Here is a 21,819-nt window from a genome sequence, read left to right on the forward strand (position 1 = left end):
CTCCCCGTGTCTGCATGGGTTTCCTCCGGGTGCTCCGGTTTCCACCCACAGTCTGGTTAGGTGCTTAGCCATGCTAAATTCTCCCTCAGTGTACCCGAACAGGCGCCGGAGTGTGGCGACTAGGGAATTTCACAGTAACTTCATTGCAGTGTTAATGTAAGCCTACTTGTGACACGAATAAATAAACTTTAAACATTAACTCGCTGGACTATGCTTTGTTGTCATTTTTTTTTAAACATTAAAATCCTACCAATTAGAACAATAGTTGTTTGCGGTGGATTTTCTCTAAAGCAAAAAACACCATTATTCACAGATCTGCCACATGATTTTACTGATAAAGATAAAATTACTTCTGATAAATGTAATTTTATAATATATTAGAACATAGAACATAGAAAGCCAGAGCACAAACAGGCCCTTCGGCCCACAGGTTGCGCCGATCACATCCCCACCTCTAGGCCTATCTATAGCCCTCAATCCCATTAAATCCCATGTACTCATCCAGAAGTCTCTTAAAAGACCCCAACGAGTTTGCCTCCACCACCACCGACGTCAGCCGATTCCACTCACCCACCACCCTCTGAGTGAAAAACTTACCCCTGACATCTCCTCTGTACCTACCCCCCAGCACCTTAAACCTGTGTCCTCTCGTAGCAACCATTTCAGCCCTTGGAAATAGCCTCTGAGAGTCTACCCTATCCAGACCTCTCAACATCTTGTAAACCTCTATCAGGTCACCTCTCATCCTTCGTCTCTCCAGGGAGAAGAGACCAAGCTCCCTCAACCTATCCTCATAAGGCATGCCCCCCAATCCAGGCAACATCCTTGTAAATCTCCTCTGCACCCTTTCAATGGCTTCAACATCTTTCCTGTAATGAGGTGACCAGAACTGCGCGCAGTACTCCAAGTGGGGTCTAACCAGGGTCCTATAAAGCTGCAGCATTATCTCCCGACTCCTAAACTCAATCCCTCGATTAATGAAGGCCAGTATGCCGTACGCCTTCTTGACCGCATCCTCCACCTGCGAGGCCGATTTAAGAGTCCTATGGACCCGGACCCCAAGGTCCTTCTGATCCTCTACACTGCTAAGAATATTCAGGAATAAAAATTAATTATACTCATACTTTAGCTGTTAGACAATTTCTGAACTGTTAAAAATACATACAACTCTCTCCCCTATTGTTCCTTTAAAGGTCAAATACGACCTTAATAAATTGTTTATTTTCAGCTAGATTTACTTAGCACTTCTCATAACTTCAGTATTTCCCATTGCTTGACAGGCATTGAAGTATTTCGGAAGAGCAAGTTCGGGGAGATCTGGTGGTGTATTGGTGGCGTCCCTACCTCTGGGCCAGAAGCTCTAATCCCACCTTAGGACTTGATGGCCATAGAAAGTGCATTCAAAACATGGCCAAGAAGATTGATTATCAGCCTGCAAGTTGTTCCTGATGGCGGGTGGTAAAGACAGGCGAGTTCCTGGTCAGCCATACTGCAAAAGGCAATGGCAAACCACCGCAGCGTTTTGCCCAGCATAATCCTGGACCACTCCAAAGGACAGGTACCTGAAGGGGATGTCATTGTTGCAACACAAGAAATACACTGATCAATTGTGCACAGTAAGCTCCCACAAACGGCAGATAGACAATGTGCTACAATGTTGGTTGAGGGATAAACATCGACCAGGAGAACTTTGAAAGTTTTCGGAATAGCGTGGGTGGAATCCGCCACATCTGTTTGAGGGGACAGATGGGGGTCCTTGATTTCACATCTTGTCTGTAAGTTGGTAGCTCTGACAGCTCAGAGCTGCACTGGGAGTGTCAGTGTAGATGATGGGTTCGAGTCTCTGGAGCAGGACTTTAACCAATGGCCTTCTTAACATTAACCATTTATATAACTCATTTAATGTAGGAAAATGTCCAAAGGTTCATCACAAGAGCTTCAGCAGAGAAAATTACAAAGAAGTTTTAAGGGCAGCATGGTGGCACAGTGGTTAGCACTGCTGCCTCACAGCGCCAGGAACCTGGGTTCGATTCCCGGCTTGGGTCACTGACTGTGTGGAGTTTGCACATTCTCCCCGTGTCTGCGTGGGTTTCCTCCCAAGTTCCAAAGATGTGTAGGTTAGGTGCATTGGCCATGCTAAATTGCCTCTTAGTGTCCTGAATGCGTAGGTTAGAGGGATTAGCAGGGTAAATATGTGGGGTTACGAGGATAGGGCTTGGGTGGGATTGTTGTCGGTGCAGATTCGATGGGCCGAATGGCCTCCTCCTGCACTGCAGGGATTCTATGATTTCTAAGTGATTTGCCATTGCGCCGGTCCATTATGATATATAAATTGTATCCTAAAGCACTTCATGCTGCCTTAACTCCAGTGTCATTCAATACATTGCAATTTTGTTTTAAATCAATTTACTTGGTAATTCGGATATCAGGTAATAAATACACAAAATCGAGTTACAGTCTGTATTCCACTTTTAGGATTAGGATAGTCAAAAATATTAGGGAATCTTATGATGCAAGTTAAGTTCCTCAACTGAGATGTAGCCTTTCTCACACTTACACATGGAGTGCGTGTTACGAAGTGTAAAATGAAAGTGACGTTCATGCATTGCTCATTGGCAGACCGTCACAGCTTTGAAGTGGGCTGTTAGTCCAGCAAAGACTGAGGGCGGAATCTTACGGGTCGTTCAGGCCAGCAGGACTGTCCGGTCCTGCTGCAGTGAATGGAGATTTAGCTGGGCGCCAAATTCTCCATCCTTGCTGCAGCAGCAGTGGGGCGTGAACGGTCGGTAAGATTGCATCCTGAGTGCGTAGAGAGTGTAAATACTCATTGAGGCATCTTCTCAGTCAAATGTCTATTTCAGCATCAATCGTAAGGCTTTCACATTCAAGTTCAGTCATCGAACCGCAGGGAATTTTTGGTAAATGATTTAGAATTATTCATCAAATAATTATTAATATTTTCAATTTAGAACGTACTCAACATCAGAGAATCAAGAGACTCTTCGGCCCATCCTGCCAATGCTGGCTTTTTGAAAGGGCTACCCAGTGAGTCCCATTCCTTTACTCTTTCCCCCATATCCCTGCACACTTTTCCTTTGCAAGTTTAAATCCAATTCCCTTTTGAAAGTTATGACTGAATCTGCTTCCACCACCTCACAGAAAGGGCATTCCAAATCACAACCACTCTGAACTTTTTTCTCCTTCACACAGCTTCCAGTCTTTTTTGCCAATTGCCTTATATCTGTGTCCCCCTGATTACTGACCCTCCTGCCAGTGGAAACACTTTCTCCTGATCTACTCTGTCAAAACCCTTCATGAATTTTCAACATCTCCATCAGAATTTCCCTTAAGCTCAGCATAGAATCCCTACAATGCAGAAGGAGGCCATTCGGCCCATCAGGCCTGCATCGACCACAATCCCACCCAGGCCCTATTCCTGTAACCTCATACATTTACCCTGCTAATCCTCCGACACTAGGGTCAATTTAGCATGGCCAATCAACCTAACCCGCACATCTTTGGACTGTGGGAGGAAACCGGAGCACCCGGAGAAAACCCACGCAGACACAGGGAAAACATACAGACTCTGCACAGACAGTGACCCAAGCAGGGAATTGAACCCGGGTCCCTGGCGCTGAGGCAACAGTGCAAAGCACTGTGCCACCGTGGCAGGGTCAGCAGCTCAGTAAAGCAGTGGTTCTCAAATGTTTTTAGTTTGAAGGGCCCCCTATGGCAATGGATTATTAATCACACTCATCCATCTAATTTATAATGCTATAGAGTTAGGGTATGGAAGTGCAGCATGTAAAGAGTGTTCTAACATCGCTTTTGAGAAACTCCTGCATGTTGCTCCTCCACTCCTGCTCCAAGCCTAGGTGAGACAGTCAACCCATTCTGTGCTGGCCAGACTCTGCACCCTCTTCCAGACCCTCAGAGATTCTCCGCAGACCCCAGTTTCAAAACCACTGCGGTAGAGATGCTATTCAGGTAATACACACCACTGAACTTACCTCCTGATCTTGTTTTATTGCACGTAGGTTATAGATGAAGTACTTCTGGTATTGCTGAAGAGGTACAGTTAAAATAAAGGCCAAAGTACTTAAGACCACCATAAGACTCTTGGACAGGGGGGCTTTATCTTTAATATAAAAAGAAAAAAAAATGAATAGCACAAACGGTGAACGAAATTTAGAACAGAATTCGTTTTTTCCTTAATCCCATTTCTCGAATTTACAGAATTAACCATGAAAATTCAATAACCAAGTAAACTGCGACTCATTGTACTTGCTTGTATGGTAAGAAGTCTCACAACACCAGTTAAAGTCCAACAGGTTTATTTGGACTCACGAGCTTTCGGAGCGCTGCCCCTTCATCGGGTGAGTCCTTTAACCTGGTGTTGTGAGACTTCTTACTGTGCCCACCCCAGTCCAACAGCGGCATCTCCACATCATTGCTTGTACGAGCACTTATGCACCACGTATCCCAAGACAGAGCACTCATTAAAGCAATGGACATTAATTTACAGCAAAGAAATAGGCCATTCGGCCCAGCTAGTCTGTGCTGGCGTTTATGCTTCTCATGAGCCTCCTCCCTCCCCTACTTCATCTCACCCTGTCAGCCTATTAACATGGGCGGGATTTTATGGCCTCGCTTGCCCTGAAACTGTAAAATCCCACCCGAGGTCAGCGGTCCGCCCCCTCACCCGCTCCGATTCCCATGGCGGCGGGACAGTAAAACTCTGGCCAAAGTGCCTGTTTGGTTCGAGTGTGCTGGATTTTCTAAAGAGCAATCTAATTAGTCCCAATCTCCCACATTCCTGCAAGTTTTTCTCTTGTCCATCTGGTCTCCGTCTTCCACATCTACTTACCTAAGTTCCCCTTAAATGCACTTAAGCTACATGTCTTACCCTACGCCATGTGGTAGCGAGTTGCACATTCTCACCACTCCTGAATGACCTATCGGAATTATTGGTGACTTTCTCATACTTAAGGCCTTTGGTTTTGGTCTCACTCACAAGCACAACTGTTTTTTTCCACATCTTTCTTATGCTAAAAGGGCATAATTTTCAGCACTTCTATCATGTCACCCCTCTGCCTTCTCTTTATTGAAGTAAAGGATCTCAGCCTGTTTAACTGTTCTGACCTGACGGATTAAAACCAGCAAAATATATTACTCTTTCTGATTGATCCATACAGAAGCAAATGGGGGCATATTTAGGTCACAGTGTCACACACTCGCCTCTGAGACAGAAGGTTGGGGATTCAAGTTCCACTTCCAGAATTCCAGTGTAAAGATCTAGGCTGGCACTCCAGGGTCAGCACTGAGTGAGTGCTGCACTGTCAGAAGGTCAGTATTGAGGGAGTGCCACACTGTTAGAGGGTCAGTACTGATGGAGTGCCGCACTGTCAGAGGGTCAGTACTGAGGGAGTGCCGCACTGTCAGAGGGTCAGTACTGAGGGAGTGCCACACTGTTAGAGGGTCAGTACTGAGGGAGTGCCGCACTGTCAGAGGGTCAGTACTGAGGGAGTGCTGCACTGTCAGAGGGTCAGTACTGAGGGAGTGCCACACTGTAAGAGGGTCAGTACTGAGGGAGTGCCGCATTGTCAGAGGGTCAGTACTGAGGGAGTGCTGCACTGTCAGAGGGTCAGTACTGAGGCAGTGCTGCACTGTCAGAGGGTCAGTACTGAGGCAGTGCTGCACTGTCAGAGGGTCAGTACTGAGGGAGTGCTGCACTGTCAGAAGGTCAGTACTGAAGGAGTGCCACACTGTTAGAGGGTCAGTACTGAGGGAGTGCCGCACTGTCAGAGGGCCAGTATTGAGGAAGTGCCGCACTGCCAGTCAGTCAATACTGAGGGAGCGCTGCACTGTCAGAGAGTCAGTACTGAGGGAGTGCTGCACTGACAGAGGGAGTGCTGCACTGACAGAGAGTCAGTACTGAGGGAGTGCTGCACTGTCAGAGGGTCAGTACTGAGGGAGTGCTGCACTGTCAGAGGGTCAGTACTGAGGGAGTGCCGCACTGTCAGAGGGCCAGTATTGAGGAAGTGCCGCACTGCCAGTCAGTCAATACTGAGGGAGCGCTGCACTGTCAGAGGGAGTGCTGCACTGACAGAGGGTCAGTACTGAGGGAGTGCCGCACTGTCAGAGGGTCAGTACTGAGGGAGTGCTGCACTGTCAGAGGGTCAGTACTGAGGGAGTGCCGCACTGTCAGAGGGTCAGTACTGAGGGAGTGCTGCACTGACAGAGGGTCAGTACTGAGGGAGTGCTGCATTGTCAGAGGGTCAGTACTGAGGGAGTGCTGCACTGTCAGAGGGTCAGTACTGAGGGAGTGCTGCACTGTCAGAGGGTCAATACTGAGGGAGTGCTGCACTGTCAGAGGGTCAGTACTGAGGGAGTGCCGCACTGTCAGAGGGTCAGTACTGAGGGAGTGCCGCACTGTCAGAGGGTCAGTACTGAGGGAGTGCTGCACTGTCAGAGGGTCAGTACTGAGGGAGTGCTGCACTGTCAGAGGGTCAGTACTGAGGGAGTGCTGCACTGTCAGAGGGTCAGTACTGAGGGAGTGCCGCACTGTCAGAGGGAGTGCTGCTCTATTGAATATTTGTATTTCCAATCACCATTCCTCACTGTTAGCTAAAGAATATAATTCACTTGTTCAGAATTAAAATGACCTTTGAAAAGGAGAAGTGCAGCCTGAGTTATACAGCATGATCTTTATAAGGATACTGCTTGCTTTGCAGGATGTCTCTGGATTGCAGTCACACAGTATATGTACCAAAGTGCATACGAGTGAAATATAATTCCGCAAATTTAAGGGAATTAAGGAAACTCTCGCTTTCAGTAATTACTATTAATTTTAACCAGTGGAGCAGCTGAAAAATGTATTTATATTAGCAGACAACCTATTACCAGCTGTAATATACACTCATACCCAAATATAATGTTATTTTATTTGAATAATGCAAAAGTATCATCCATACTTTCTGTAGAGCCATTGCCATTTTATTTTCTGAACTAGTCCGGTGATCTAACTGAGACATTTTAAGATGATTTGAAGCTTTGGTGATTTCTTTACATCCATCCTATAGTATATACTTGTACAAAAGATTCTGAGGTCAAACCTTTAGCCAAAAATTAGGGGTGAATTGTACACAAGTAATATTTTCGAGGGGCTCTCCCATCATTCCATGACCGAGCTGTTTCTGGACTTACATCAGCTGATCACAGCATTGATAAGTTGCAGACTGTTTCGGCCAATTCTGCTTCCAAAACTAGCGCAAAAGGAACCAGAAAGCATTTTTATTATTCAGTGCAGACACAATGACACATATGGGGAGATGATAGCCTAGTGGTCTTCTCATAGACTATTAATCGAGAAACTCAGCTAATGTTCTGGGGACCCCAGGTTCGAATCCCGCCACGGCAGGTGGTGGAATTTGAACTCAATAAAAAATATCTGGAATTAAGAATCTACCAATAACCATGAAACCATTGTCGATTGTTGGAAAAATCTATCTGGTTCACCAATGTCCTTCAGGGAAGGAAATCTGCCATCCTTACCTGGTCTGGCCTACATGTGACTTCAGAGCCACAGTAATGTGGTTAACTCTCCACTGCCCTCCAAGGGCAATTGGGATGGGCAATAAATGCTGGCCAGCCAGCGATGCCCAGGTCCCGTGAATGAATAAAAAAAAACTAAAAGCCACCTTCAAATGATTAGGTTTGCAGGGAGGCAAGTTTGACTTCAGTGGCGAGCGAGTGGCAAGTGGTAGGAGTTTGGATTTTTTGGCCAAAAGACCTTTACATCAGAACTCAAGTTTAAAGAACATTTCCTTTGGTTGTTGAGGACGACAGTGTAGGGCAGGCTGGGGCAGGGGTGGAACCCAAAACTAGGAGGCATAACTTTAACATTTAGAGTCAGGGAGTTCGGGGGGTAATGTCAGGGAGCACTCTCCACATAAGGGGTCTTGCAAAACTGGATCTCTTCCCCCACAAAAGCTATTGAGGCTGGGAGTTAATCGACAATTTCAGAACTGAGGTTAATAGATTGCTGTTAGCTAAGGGTAATAAGAGGTGCAAAGCCAAAGCAGGAAAATAGAACTAGGGAGAACGGTGGCACAGTGGTTAGTACTGCTGCCTCACAGCGCCAGGGTTCGATTCCCGGCTTGGGTCACTGTGTGGAGTCTGCACATTCTCCCCATGTCAGCGTGGGTTTCCTCCAGGTGCTCCGGTTTCCACCCGCTGTCCAAAGATGTGCGGGTTAGGTGCATTGGCCATGCTAAATTGCCCCTTGGTGTCAGGGGGATTAGGAGATTAAATACATGGAGTTACGGGGATAGTGCCTGGGTGGGATGGTTGTCGGTACAGACTCGAAGGGCCAAATGGCCTCCTTCTGTACTGTCGGGACTCAATGAGAATGTACAATGAAGAAATCGGCCATTTAGTCCAACTAGTGTGTGTCAGTGTCTCTGTTCCACATGAGCCTCCACACACCCTTCTCCATCTCAGCCTCTCAATGTACACATTGAATCTTTTCCCTCAAGTGTTTATCTAGCTTCCCCTCGAGGGCATCCAGATGTAGATCAGCAATGATCCCCTACCACAATTAAGAAAGGGGTCCTCAATTTTCTTGCCTTACCTCCGTAATGAAGGAGTTACATCTCAGCTGGTTGGGAAGAGTTCCACAATTTAATCCCTTATGTCAGATGGTTGTTCAACATAGAAACACATGGATAATAGCAACCAGCAGCATCATTACCTACATGGGCACCACAACAGAGCCCAATTCTATCCTCATCCAAAGTTCACAATGCACACTGTCCACTCCAGGTTACTACATCTCAATTGAGGGAAAAACTGCCCCTCAAATGTGATCAATAATTGTACTGTAAGGACCTTCCTGTCAATGTGTCAACTGTGACTCAGTGGTTAGCACTCTCTCCCCTGTCAGAAAGTTGTGGGTTCTAGTCTCAGCCTCAAGAATGGAGCAAATGATCTAACCCCGGAAACTGTCAGAAGTGCCGACTTTGGGATGAACTTTAAACTTCTGCCATCTCAGGTGTTCATAACAGATCCTATGGGCATGATTTGGAATAACAGGACCATTCCTCTCTGTGTCCTGACCAATATTTATCTGCCAATCAACATCACTGTAAGAGCAGATTATCTGATCATTGTCACATTACGGTTTGTGGGAGCTTTCTTTGTGCAGGGAAGCTGCCGTGTTTCCCATATTATAATGGGTTAGGTGGATTGGCCATGCTAAGCTTGCCCCTGAGTGTCAGGGGAACTATTGAGAGTAAATGCATGGGGTTATGGGATAGGGCCTGGGTGGGATTGTGGTTGGTGCAGACTCAATGGGCCGAATGGCTTCCTTCTGCCCTGTAGGATTCTATGATTTTGGAGTGTGGGAGGAAACCCACGCAGACATGGGGAGAATGGACAAATTCCACACAGTCACCCAAGGCCAGAATTGAACCTGGGTCCCTGGCACTGTGAGGCAGCAGTCCTAATCCCTGTGCCACCATGCTGCCCTTTCTCCTTTGTAATTGTGTTATTGGCATCTGTTGAGTTCTGAACATTGTGCGGGCTTTGGCAGGCTTTTCAGTCTGCAAGCGGGTGGCCAGTAAGCAAGACTCCTGATTTCCTGTTCATAGTTTCCTGTTTTCATAGTTATTACAGTTATTACTATTCTGTTGAATTACTGTTATTGCTAAACTTTGTTGTTTATTTATATAAAGAACTTCCTTCGTTTAAACAATGCATTCGACTACCTTAGCCAGTCACCACAGCAGTGAAAACAGATTCAGTCATTGTTTTGAATTGGGAATTGGATAATGTTTGAAAACAAAACATTGCAGGAGTATGGGGCAAAGGACAAGGGACAGGACTAATTAGATAATCCTTTCAAGGAGCTGGTACTTTGGGTCGAATGAATTCCTACTGCATTGTATCATTCTGGAATATCTAAAATGATTATAGTGAAAGTTTTCATTTTCCCCAATAGGTGCACTCTTTGTTTACTTTCATAGCACAAGGTCTGGCACAGTGGTTAGCACTCTGCCTCACAGTGCCAGGGACCCGGGTTCGATTCCCGGCTTGGGTCACTGTCTGCAGAGTCTGCACGTTCTCCCTGTGTCTGTGTGGGTTTCCTCCGGGTGCTGCGGTTTCCTCCCATACCACCAAAGAGGTGCAGGTTAGGTGCTTACATTACAGTGTTAATGTAAGCCTACTTGTAACTAATAAATAAACTTTAATTCTTCAAACGTCTGCCGAAGAACACCACACACAGATGCTGGCATTGGGAGGGTGCATCCCCTTCCTGCACTGTACATCGAGTCCCACACACCTTTGCTGCATCTGTACAGGGCATTGGTGAGGCCGCAGCTGGAATACTGTGTGCAGTATTGGTCCCCTTATTTGCGGAAGGATATATTGGCCTTGGAGGGAGTGCAGAGAAGGTTCACCAGGTTGATACCAGAGATGAGGGGTGTTGACTATGAGGAGAGACTGAGCAGATTGGGTTTGTATTCGTTGGAATTTAGAAGGCTGAGGGGGGATCTTATAGAGACCTGTAAGATAATGAAGGGGCTGGATAAGGTAGAGATGGAGAGATTCTTTCCACTTAGAAAGGAAACTAGAACTAGAGGGCACAGCCTCAAAATAAAGAGGGGTCAGTTTAGGACAGAGTTGAGGAGGAACTTCTTCTCTCAGAGGGTGGTGAATCTCTGGAATTCTCTGCCCACTGAAGTGGTGGAGGCTACCTCGTTGAATATGTTTAAATCACGGATAGATGGATTCCTGATCGGTAAGGGAATTAGGGGTTCTGGGGATCAGGCGGGTAAGTGGAACTGATCCACTTCAGATCAGCCATGATCTTATTAAATGGCGGGGCAGGCTCAAGGGGCTAGATGGCCGACTCCTGCTCCTATTTCTTATGTTCTCTTATGTTCTAATCACATGGCTGAAACATTAATGCAACGAGTACAAGTCAGAGTGATACTTGGTCTCTATTTCAGAATGGAAAATTATGAAGCGATGTGGAGGCTGACATAAAAACACCTAGAGATGACGGCATGGACGGATATAAGAGGGAAGGTGTAAATACACCCCTCATCTGTAAGCATCCTGGCAGGCAACCAACTAACCCGGCTGCAAGTTTAAATAAATGACAGTGCCAGCAAAATGCCTGATCCTGAATCACTACCAGTGGTGGGCAACATGAGGCCAGTGGGCTGTATGCAGCCTCTCTGGGCTCTCAGTGGAGCCCACAAGGCATTTTGCTGACTGTTGTTTATGAACAGGGTTTCCAGATTGGTAAAAAATTGCAGCATGCTGCTGTGCAGAGGGACCTGGGTGTCCTTGTGCATGAATCACAAAAAGTTGGTTTGCAGGTGCAGCAGGTAATTAAGAAGGCAAATGGAATTTTGTCCTTCATTGCTAGAGGGATGGAGTTTAAAAACAGCGAGATTATGTTGCAGCTGTCTAAGGTGCTGGTGAGGCCACACCTGGAGAATTGTGTACAGTTTTGGTCTCCTTACTTGAGAAAGGATATACTGGCACTGGAGGGGATGCAGAGGAGATTCACTAGGTTGATTCCAAAGTTGAGAGAGTTGGCTTATGAGGAGAGACTCAGTAGACTGGGGTTACACGCATTGGAATTCAGAAGAATGAGGAGAGATCTTATAGAAACATATAAGATTATGAAGGGAATAGATTAGATAAAAACAGGGAAGTTGTTTCTACTGGCAGATAAAACTAGAACTAGGGAGCATGGCCTCAAAATAAGGGGAAGCACATTTTGGACTGAGTTGGGGAGGAATTTCTTCGCTCAAAGGGTTGTAAATCTGTGGAATTCCCTGCCCACTGAAGCAGGTAAAGCTACCTAATTGAATGTTTTTAAGGCAAGAATAGATAAATTTTTGAACAGTAAAGTAATTAAGGGTTATGGTGAGCGGGCGGGTAAGTGGAGCTGAGTCCACAAAAAGATCAGCCATGATCTTATTGAATGTCGGAGCAGGCTTGGGGGGGCCAGATGGCCTACTCCTGCTCCTGGTTCTGATGTTCTTTGCAATTCCCTATCCCATGGAGTTGTGGATGCTCCATTGTTGAATACATTTAAGCTTGGGATGGACAGATATTTAGTCTCTCAGGGAATCAAGGAAAATGGGGAGCGGGCGGTAAAAGTGGAGTTGAAACCCAAGATCAGCCACGATCGTATTGAATGGCAGAGCAGGTTTGACATGTGGTCCACTCCTGTTCCTATTTCACATGTGCCCTCCAAGCTATCACTGACAATCCCTTTCCCTTACCTACTCCCACTTTACCCTGTCCCTGTACTCACTTGTAAACTGTTAAATCTCTAACTGCACCCAGATGTGCATCAACCTGAAACATTAACTGTTTCTCTCTGCGCAGATGCTCAACTGAATGTTTCCAGAATTTTCTAATTCAAGGTATCTTCAGTTAATCTGCATCATGGTTAAACTTGACATTAGATGGTCTTACATACACATTTCTCCCACAGATAAGCACGGTGTGGGTAGGTATTCACACATCAGACCACGCCATTTTTCAATCACCCACAGAGGAAGTTGAGTGACTGTAAGCTGAGGTCCTAACCTACATTAAAATTAATGCTTTAGATAGTTTAGCACAAGTTAACCACGTCATTAAAAGACATCGGTAGCAGCAAACTTTCCATTGTATCTAATGGTGTGCTTTTATCCTAACTTTGGTGCTAAAATAATTTGCATTTGTACGCTGTGTCAAGACCACACAACACCCCACAATCTGTACAGCCGATTGTGAAATCTAGCACAGTCAGGGGCAGTTTTCACACAGACGGCAATGGCATTGTTTTGATGACAGTGGATTGAGGGACAAACATTTGGCGGGAGGTCAGGAGAATTTCCCTGTTCCTCTTCAAATAATGCCACAGAATCTTCTACATCCAGCCGAAAGGGAGGTGGGGCCGTGATTTAACATCTTATTCAACAGTGCCACACTCCCTCAGTACTGCGTTGGGAGTGACAACTGAGATGTTGTGCTCAAGTAAGATTTGAACCCACAAAGGTCTGAATCAGAGAACAAATACTCAGCTGACATCTTACAGTTAAAGTTTAAGTTTATTTATTAGTGTCACAAGTAGGCTTACGTCCACACTGCAATGAAGTTACTGTGAAAATCCCCTAGTCGCCACACTTCGCCACCTGTTTGGGTACACTGAGGGAGAATTTAGCACGGCCAATGCACCTAACCAGCATGGCTTTCAGACCCTGGGAGGAAACTGGAGCACCGGGAGAAACCCACGCAGACACGGGGAGAAAGTGCAGACTCCACAGGGACTGTAACCCAAGCCAGGAATCGAACCCGGGTCTCTGGCGCTGTGAGGTTGCAGTGCTAACCACTGTGCCACCATGCCGTTAAGCACTTCCTATTTGATCACTCTGCCCATGCTTGACACTGGGGAAAAGACTACATCTATCAGCTGAGGAGAGAAATCTTCAGCCCCGGTTGGTGATCTGATAGAACTATTGACAATCATGGGTTCTGGACAGAGCAAACCGAGAAACTATTCCCACTGGTGGAAGAGTCAAGAACTACAGGACACAGCATTTAAGCTGCATGGTGGAAGAACCAAGATTGACATGAGGAAAGGCTAGTGTACAGAGCAGGTAGTTAGGATGTGTAATGCAGTGCCTGCCAGTGTGACAGCGGCAGGTTCAAGCAAAGAGAATTGGATCATTATGTGAAGAGGAAACATTTGCACAGCAGGGAAAGGGGGGGGGGAATGGCCCGAACTGAGTTGCTCTAGCAGGGTCAGCAGACATGAAGGGTTGAATGGCCTCCTCCTGTGATGCTGTAAGCATCGTATGATATCTATGATTCCTATGATCACCAAACGTAATTTAATAAAAACCTCAATGAGACAGGATGATCCATGGAGGGGCTCAAACGGAAAATAATTGGGCCAAAATTGACTGTAAATGTAACGTGTAGTGAACAAAATCCACTTATTAACGTGCAACTGGAGAGTGATTTTATCTGAGAGTAGGTGCATGGTTACATAGCTCCCTCAGACCTGCTCCACCTTTCAATTAGATCATGGCCAATCATGTACCTCAGTGCTACTTTCCTGCACTATCCCCATACCCCATGACATCAAGAACAAAGAACAAAGAAAATTACAGCACAGGAACAGGCCCTTCAGCCCTCCAAGCCTGCACCGACCATGCTGCCCGACTTAACTAAAACCCCCTACCCTTCCGGGGACCGTATCCCTATATTCCCATCCTATTTATGTACTTGTCAAGATACCCCTTAAAAGTCACTACCGTATCCGATTCCACTACCTCCCCCAGCAACGAGTTTCAGGCACCCACTACTCTCTGTGTAAAAAATCTGCCTCGTACATCTCCTTTAAACCTTGCCCCTCGCAATTGATTCTTCCACCCTGGCAAAAAGCTTCTGACTATCCACTCTGTCCATGCCTCTCATAATCCTGTAGACTTCTATCAGGTCTCCCCTCAACCTCCGTCGCTCCAATGAGAACAAACCAAGTTTCTCCAACCTCTCCTCATAGCTAATGTCCTCCATACCAGGCAACATCCTGGTAAATCTTTTCCGTACCCTCTCCAAAGCCTCCACATCCTTCTGGTAGTGTGGCGACCAGAATTGAATACGAGCAGCTCGAAATTCATGTGCAACTCCAGAAGTTACTGCACTGTCAGTGACACAGAAACACCATCTTGCTGCGGGCCTCAATGCTGAGACATATTGAACAGTAACTTCATTGCAATGTTAATGTAAGCCTAGTTGTGACACTAATGAATAAACTTGAAACTTTAGTTCAAAGTTCCCGCAGCTGCACTTTAGATATGGACTAAACTTGGGCATTTTCTGTTTCAGTCTACATTTCATTTTAATTGGTTTGGTAAATCTCAATTACTGCCAAACAACCTCTCTGGCACTGAAAATTAACTTTCACAAGTGTGGTGTCTCATTTCTACAGCTTTTAATCGTTGAATTTGTTTTCAATTTTCCTCTTTCTCTTCCTCACTCTTAATCCAACTTTTCTTTCCTTCGCTTTATTTCACTTTCTGTATATAAAGTGACAATGAATTACCCACTCTGATTTACACTCCATGGCTGTGTGCTGTTCATTAGCATGTCTTCAATTTGGTTGATTCAGGAGACACATGTTTGGTTACGCTGACCACTCTACTCCCAGAGGCGCTGCAAAGAGTGCCACATTGTTTGCATCTTTCATTGTGACAATTTGTTGTGCAAAGAATTAATGAAATTGTGTGTCACGAACAAGTCTAACAAACAGCTCACCAGCTGCAGTTAATACTGGCCCAATAAATACTGGTGGCACAGTGGTTAGCACTGCTGCCTCACGGCACCAGGGATCGATTCCAGCCTCGGGTCACTGCCTGTGTGAAGTTTGCACGTTCTCCTCATGTCTGTGTGGGTTTCCTCCGGGTGCTCCGGTTTCCTCGCACAGTCTGAAAATGAGTAGATTAGGTGGATTGGCTATGCTCAATTGCCTCTTAGTGTCAGGGAGATTAGCAGGTTAAATATGTGCGGTTACAGGGATAGGGCCTGCGTGGCATTGTTGTCAGTGCAGGCTGGATGGGCTGAATGGCCTCTTTCTGCACTGTAGGGATTCTATGATATGGTGGTACTTAAGTGCTCAAAATAGCCAACACACAAATGTGTTTATAAAGTTTATTTGTTAGTTTATTTATTAATGTCACGAGTAGGCTTACATTAACACTGCGATGAAATTATTGTGAAAATCTCCTAGTCGCCACACCCTGTTTGGGTTACACTGAGGGAGAATTTAGCATGGTCAATGCACGTCTTTGGACTGTGGGAGGAAACCGGAGCACCCGGAGGAAACCCACGCAGATACGGGGAGAATGTGCAAACTCCACACAGACAGTGACTGAAGCTGGGAATCGAACCTGGGTCCCTGGTGTTGTGAAGCAACAGCGCTAACCACTGTGCCACCAATTGAGTCCAGTGGAAAAACGAAATGGTTATTAATTGCCCAATCTAGATGTGGTCAGTGTTCGTGACCCTAAAATTGTGTTCCTGGTTCACAAATGTTCCATAAGTCATTTTTTATTTACTCTCTCAAACGCCTTCATAATCTTACTGATAATTAATGAAAATACAGAGAACCTGCAGCTTTACAAATTAGCTTTGTCCCAGTTCAGACAGTTGGAAAATGGAGCAGCACCACTGATAGATTTAAGGGAAGCCAGCTTGACTTCAATAATCCGAAAAGTAATAGAATTAACGATCCGACATGACAAACTCAAACACCTAACACAAAAACAAACAGTCGAGGAAATCCAAAATTAAAACAAAAAGTGCTGGAAAGGCTCAGGTCTGGCAGCATCGGTGGAGAGTCTCAGGTCGATTATGGCTCATCTGCGGAACAGAAGACTCTTCCGGAGGAGAATTATATTCGATTCCAAACATTGGGCGGGATTTTCTAGCCCCAATACTGGAGGGCATTGTCACGGGCTGGAATGAGAATATTTGGAGAACGTGACTTTCTTGTCCCATCTGTGATGATGCCGCTGGTGTCAGGGCAAGAACATCCTGCCCTGCTTTCCTCTCTCCACAAACACTGCCACAACGGCTGAGCTTTTTCAATGCTTTTTGTTTCTAATACACAAGCGCCTCTTAATGCTTCAATCTATGGGGACAGAGAGATGGACAAAACCAGAAGCCATCAATAATGCCCTGCCGGCAGCAGTAGTGGACTCGTCAACTTTAAGAGCATTCAAATGGTTATTGGATAAACATATGGATGATATTGGAATAGTGTAGATTAGAGGGGCTTTAGATTGGTTTCACTGGTCGGCGCAACATCGAGGGCCGAAGGGCCTGTACTGCGCTGTAATGTTCTATGTTCTAATAAGAGACTGTCACCAAGCAATAAATCCAAGAGAGAATTCAGGAAAAGCAAGTTCAAGGTGGAACTCACAACTACAGAGTTTGAGATGAATTATATAGATGTATTTAAGCAGAAACATGAGGATTAATGGAACAGAAGGATATCCTTCCAGGGTGAGAGGAGATTCATGTGGAGCATTACACACCAGCATGGGCCAGTTGGACCGAGTGGCCTTGTAGCTATGCTGTAAATTCCTTGTCATTTATACATTCAGTATAAAACATCCCGGAGAGTGACAGGGCAGACGGAGAGCCGGATGGCCTCTTTCTGCACCGTAGGGTTTCTATCATTCTATGAGAGCAGCTGCGGGACGGGGGGCGGCGGGACGGGACGGGGGGGCGGCGGGACGGGACGGGGGGGCGGCGGGACGGGACGGGGGGGCGGCGGGACGGGACGGGGGGGCGGCGGGACGGGACGGGGGGGCGGCGGGACGGGACGGGGGGGCGGCGGGACGGGACGGGGGGGCGGCGGGACGGGACGGGGGGGCGGCGGGACGGGACGGGGGGGCGGCGGGACGGGACGGGGGGGCGGCGGGACGGGACGGGGGGCGACGGGACGGGACGGGGGGCGACGGGACGGGACGGGGGGCGACGGGACGGGACGGGGGGCGACGGGACGGGACGGGGGGCGACGGGACGGGAGGCGACGGGACGGGGGGCGACGGGACGGGACGGGGGGCGACGGGACGGGACGGGGGGCGACGGGACGGGGGGCGACGGGACGGGACGGGGGGCGACGGGACGGGACGGGGGGCGACGGGACGGGACGGGGGGCGACGGGACGGGACGGGGGGCGACGGGACGGGACGGGGGGCGACAGGACGGGACGGGGGGCGACAGGACGGGACGGGGGGCGACAGGACGGGACGGGGGGCGACAGGACGGGACGGGGGGCGACAGGACGGGACGGGGGGCGACAGGACGGGACGGGGGGCGACAGGACGGGACGGGGGGCGACAGGACGGGACGGGGGGCGACAGGACGGGACGGGGGGCGACAGGACGGGACGGGGGGCGACAGGACGGGACGGGGGGCGACAGGACGGGACGGGGGGCGACAGGACGGGACGGGGGGCGACAGGACGGGACGGGGGGCGACAGGACGGGACGGGGGGCGACAGGACGGGACGGGGGGCGACAGGACGGGACGGGGGGCGACAGGACGGGACGGGGGGCGACAGGACGGGACGGGGGGCGACAGGACGGGACGGGGGGCGACAGGACGGGACGGGGGGCGACAGGACGGGACGGGGGGCGACAGGACGGGACGGGGGGCGACAGGACGGGACGGGGGGCGACAGGACGGGACGGGGGGCGACAGGACGGGACGGGGGGCGACAGGACGGGACGGGGGGCGACAGGACGGGACGGGGGGCGACAGGACGGGACGGGGGGCGACAGGACGGGACGGGGGGCGACAGGACGGGACGGGGGGCGACAGGACGGGACGGGGGGCGACAGGACGGGACGGGGGGCGACAGGACGGGACGGGGGGCGACAGGACGGGACGGGGGGCGACAGGACGGGACGGGGGGCGACAGGACGGGACGGGGGGCGACAGGACGGGACGGGGGGCGACAGGACGGGACGGGGGGCGACAGGACGGGACGGGGGGCGACAGGACGGGACGGGGGGCGACAGGACGGGACGGGGGGCGACAGGACGGGACGGGGGGCGACAGGACGGGACGGGGGGCGACAGGACGGGACGGGGGGCGACAGGACGGGACGGGGGGCGACAGGACGGGACGGGGGGCGACAGGACGGGACGGGGGGCGACAGGACGGGACGGGGGGCGACAGGACGGGACGGGGGGCGACAGGACGGGACGGGGGGCGACAGGACGGGACGGGGGGCGACAGGACGGGACGGGGGGCGACAGGACGGGACGGGGGGCGACAGGACGGGACGGGGGGCGACAGGACGGGACGGGGGGCGACAGGACGGGACGGGGGGCGACAGGACGGGACGGGGGGCGACAGGACGGGACGGGGGGCGACAGGACGGGACGGGGGGCGACAGGACGGGACGGGGGGCGACAGGACGGGACGGGGGGCGACAGGACGGGACGGGGGGCGACAGGACGGGACGGGGGGCGACAGGACGGGACGGGGGGCGACAGGACGGGACGGGGGGCGACAGGACGGGACGGGGGGCGACAGGACGGGACGGGGGGCGACAGGACGGGACGGGGGGCGACAGGACGGGACGGGGGGCGACAGGACGGGACGGGGGGCGACAGGACGGGACGGGGGGCGACAGGACGGGACGGGGGGCGACAGGACGGGACGGGGGGCGACAGGACGGGACGGGGGGCGACAGGACGGGACGGGGGGCGACAGGACGGGACGGGGGGCGACAGGACGGGACGGGGGGCGACAGGACGGGACGGGGGGCGACAGGACGGGACGGGGGGCGACAGGACGGGACGGGGGGCGACAGGACGGGACGGGGGGCGACAGGACGGGACGGGGGGCGACAGGACGGGACGGGGGGCGACAGGACGGGACGGGGGGCGACAGGACGGGACGGGGGGCGACAGGACGGGACGGGGGGCGACAGGACGGGACGGGGGGCGACAGGACGGGACGGGGGGCGACAGGACGGGACGGGGGGCGACAGGACGGGACGGGGGGCGACAGGACGGGACGGGGGGCGACAGGACGGGACGGGGGGCGACAGGACGGGACGGGGGGCGACAGGACGGGACGGGGGGCGACAGGACGGGACGGGGGGCGACAGGACGGGACGGGGGGCGACAGGACGGGACGGGGGGCGACAGGACGGGACGGGGGGCGACAGGACGGGACGGGGGGCGACAGGACGGGACGGGGGGCGACAGGACGGGACGGGGGGCGACAGGACGGGACGGGGGGCGACAGGACGGGACGGGGGGCGACAGGACGGGACGGGGGGCGACAGGACGGGACGGGGGGCGACAGGACGGGACGGGGGGCGACAGGACGGGACGGGGGGCGACAGGACGGGACGGGGGGCGACAGGACGGGACGGGGGGCGACAGGACGGGACGGGGGGCGACAGGACGGGACGGGGGGCGACAGGACGGGACGGGGGCGACAGGACGGGACGGGGGGCGACAGGACGGGACGGGGGGCGACAGGACGGGACGGGGGGCGACAGGACGGGACGGGGGGCGACAGGACGGGACGGGGGGCGACAGGACGGGACGGGGGGCGACAGGACGGGACGGGGGGCGACAGGACGGGACGGGGGGCGACAGGACGGGACGGGGGGCGACAGGACGGGACGGGGGGGCGACAGGACGGGACAGGGGGCGACAGGACGGGACAGGGGGCGACGGGAGGGGCGGGGGGCGACAGGACGGGACGGAGGGCGGCAGACACACAGAGCGACACACAGGGTGACAGACACACAGGGTGACAGACACACAGGGTGACAGACACTCAGGGTGACAGACACTCAGGGTGACAGACACTCAGGGTGACAGACTCTGTGTGTGAGGGGAGTCCGGTAGGGGACAGCGGCCCCGGGTCTCGCTGTGTCCCCGGAAGGCTCTCCCCGGCCCAGCTACCGGACAGGCCTCCAGCCCGGGGCCTGTCGTTAGGCCGCGCTTTCCCCCCGGGGCCGCCACTTCATCCCCGGCCCTGGGAGGCGGGCAGCGGCCCGGCCTCCCGTCCCGCTCCCTCCCCCCGGCTCCCAGTTACTCACAGAGGCCGCTTGAGCCCGTCCCGGACAGCATGCTCCCGCCCCGGGACCACCGTCAGAGCACAGCCCCGCCCCTAAACACCAGCCCCGCCTCCAGCCCCGCCCCTCAACACCAGCCCCGCCTCCAGCCCCGCCCCATACATACGCCCCGCCCCATACACAGGCCCCGCCCCGTACACCGCCCCCGCCTGGGGCCACGCCCCCAGCTCCTAGTTCCGCCCTCAGCTCAGACCCCACCTCGATACCCGGACCACGCCCACAAAACAAAACCCTGCCCTCAGCCCATAACTCCGCCCCCTGTGATACGCCCCGGACCTTGGCACCGCCCCCTCTGATTGGCCACGCCCTCTGTAAACTACGTCAGTCCCTGCACACGCCCACAAATCCAAGTCCCGCCCACAATCCAGAGCCACGCCCCCTCTCTGAGACTGGTCACTCACTCCCGGTCACACCTAGTCCATCCCGGTCACTCCCGGTCACTCTGATATCCGGTCACTCTGATATCCAATCTCTCCCGGTCACTCCTGGTCACTCTGATATCCGGTCACTCCCGGTCACTCTGATATCCGGTCACTCTGATATCCGGTCACTCCCGGTCACTCTGATATCCGGTCACTCCCGGTCACTCTGATATCCGGTCACTCTGATATCCGGTCACTTTGATATCCGGTCACTCATCATAGAATTATAGAATCATAGAAACCCTACAGTGCAGGAGGAGGTCACTCAGCCCATCGAGTCTGCACTGGCCACACTCCCACCCAGACCCTAACCCCGTCACCCCACATATTTGCCCCACCAGTCCCTCTAACCTACGCATCCAGGGACACTAAGGGGCTATGTAACATGGCCAATCCTGCTAATCCACACATCTTTCAGACTGTGGGAAGAAACCGGAGCACCCGGAGGAAACCCACGCCGACACGGGGAGAACATGCAAACTCCACACAGACAGTGACCCAAGGCTGGGAATCGAACCCGGGCCCCTGGCACTGTGAGGCAACCATGCTAATCACTGTGTTACCGTGCTGTCCAGTCACTCCCGGTCACTCTGATATCCGGTCACTCCCGGTCACTCTGATATCCGGTCACTCTGATATTCGGTCTCTCGGATATCTGGCACCATCTATCGCCGACTTTCTTTCTGCAGTTAGACTCACTGCCCA

General features: G+C 51.8%; 1 protein-coding gene across 1 annotated transcript in view; it reads right to left on the bottom strand.

Moving 5' to 3' along the window:
* The window catches only part of ubac2 (UBA domain containing 2), a 209,019-nt gene extending 188,216 nt beyond the window's left edge, over positions 1 to 20,803 (bottom strand). The window contains exons 1-2 of the mRNA XM_078221555.1: positions 20,657 to 20,803; positions 4,011 to 4,138 (exon numbers count right to left, since the gene is read on the bottom strand). Of these exons, the coding sequence (XP_078077681.1) occupies positions 4,011 to 4,138; positions 20,657 to 20,687 (159 nt within the window). The 5' untranslated portion in view covers positions 20,688 to 20,803. The remainder of the gene's footprint in view (positions 1 to 4,010; positions 4,139 to 20,656) is intronic.
* Positions 20,804 to 21,819: the final 1,016 nt, after the last annotated feature.

Source organism: Mustelus asterias, chromosome 10 (genome assembly GCF_964213995.1).
Source record: "Mustelus asterias chromosome 10, sMusAst1.hap1.1, whole genome shotgun sequence".
Classification (NCBI taxonomy): Eukaryota; Metazoa; Chordata; class Chondrichthyes; order Carcharhiniformes; family Triakidae; genus Mustelus; species Mustelus asterias.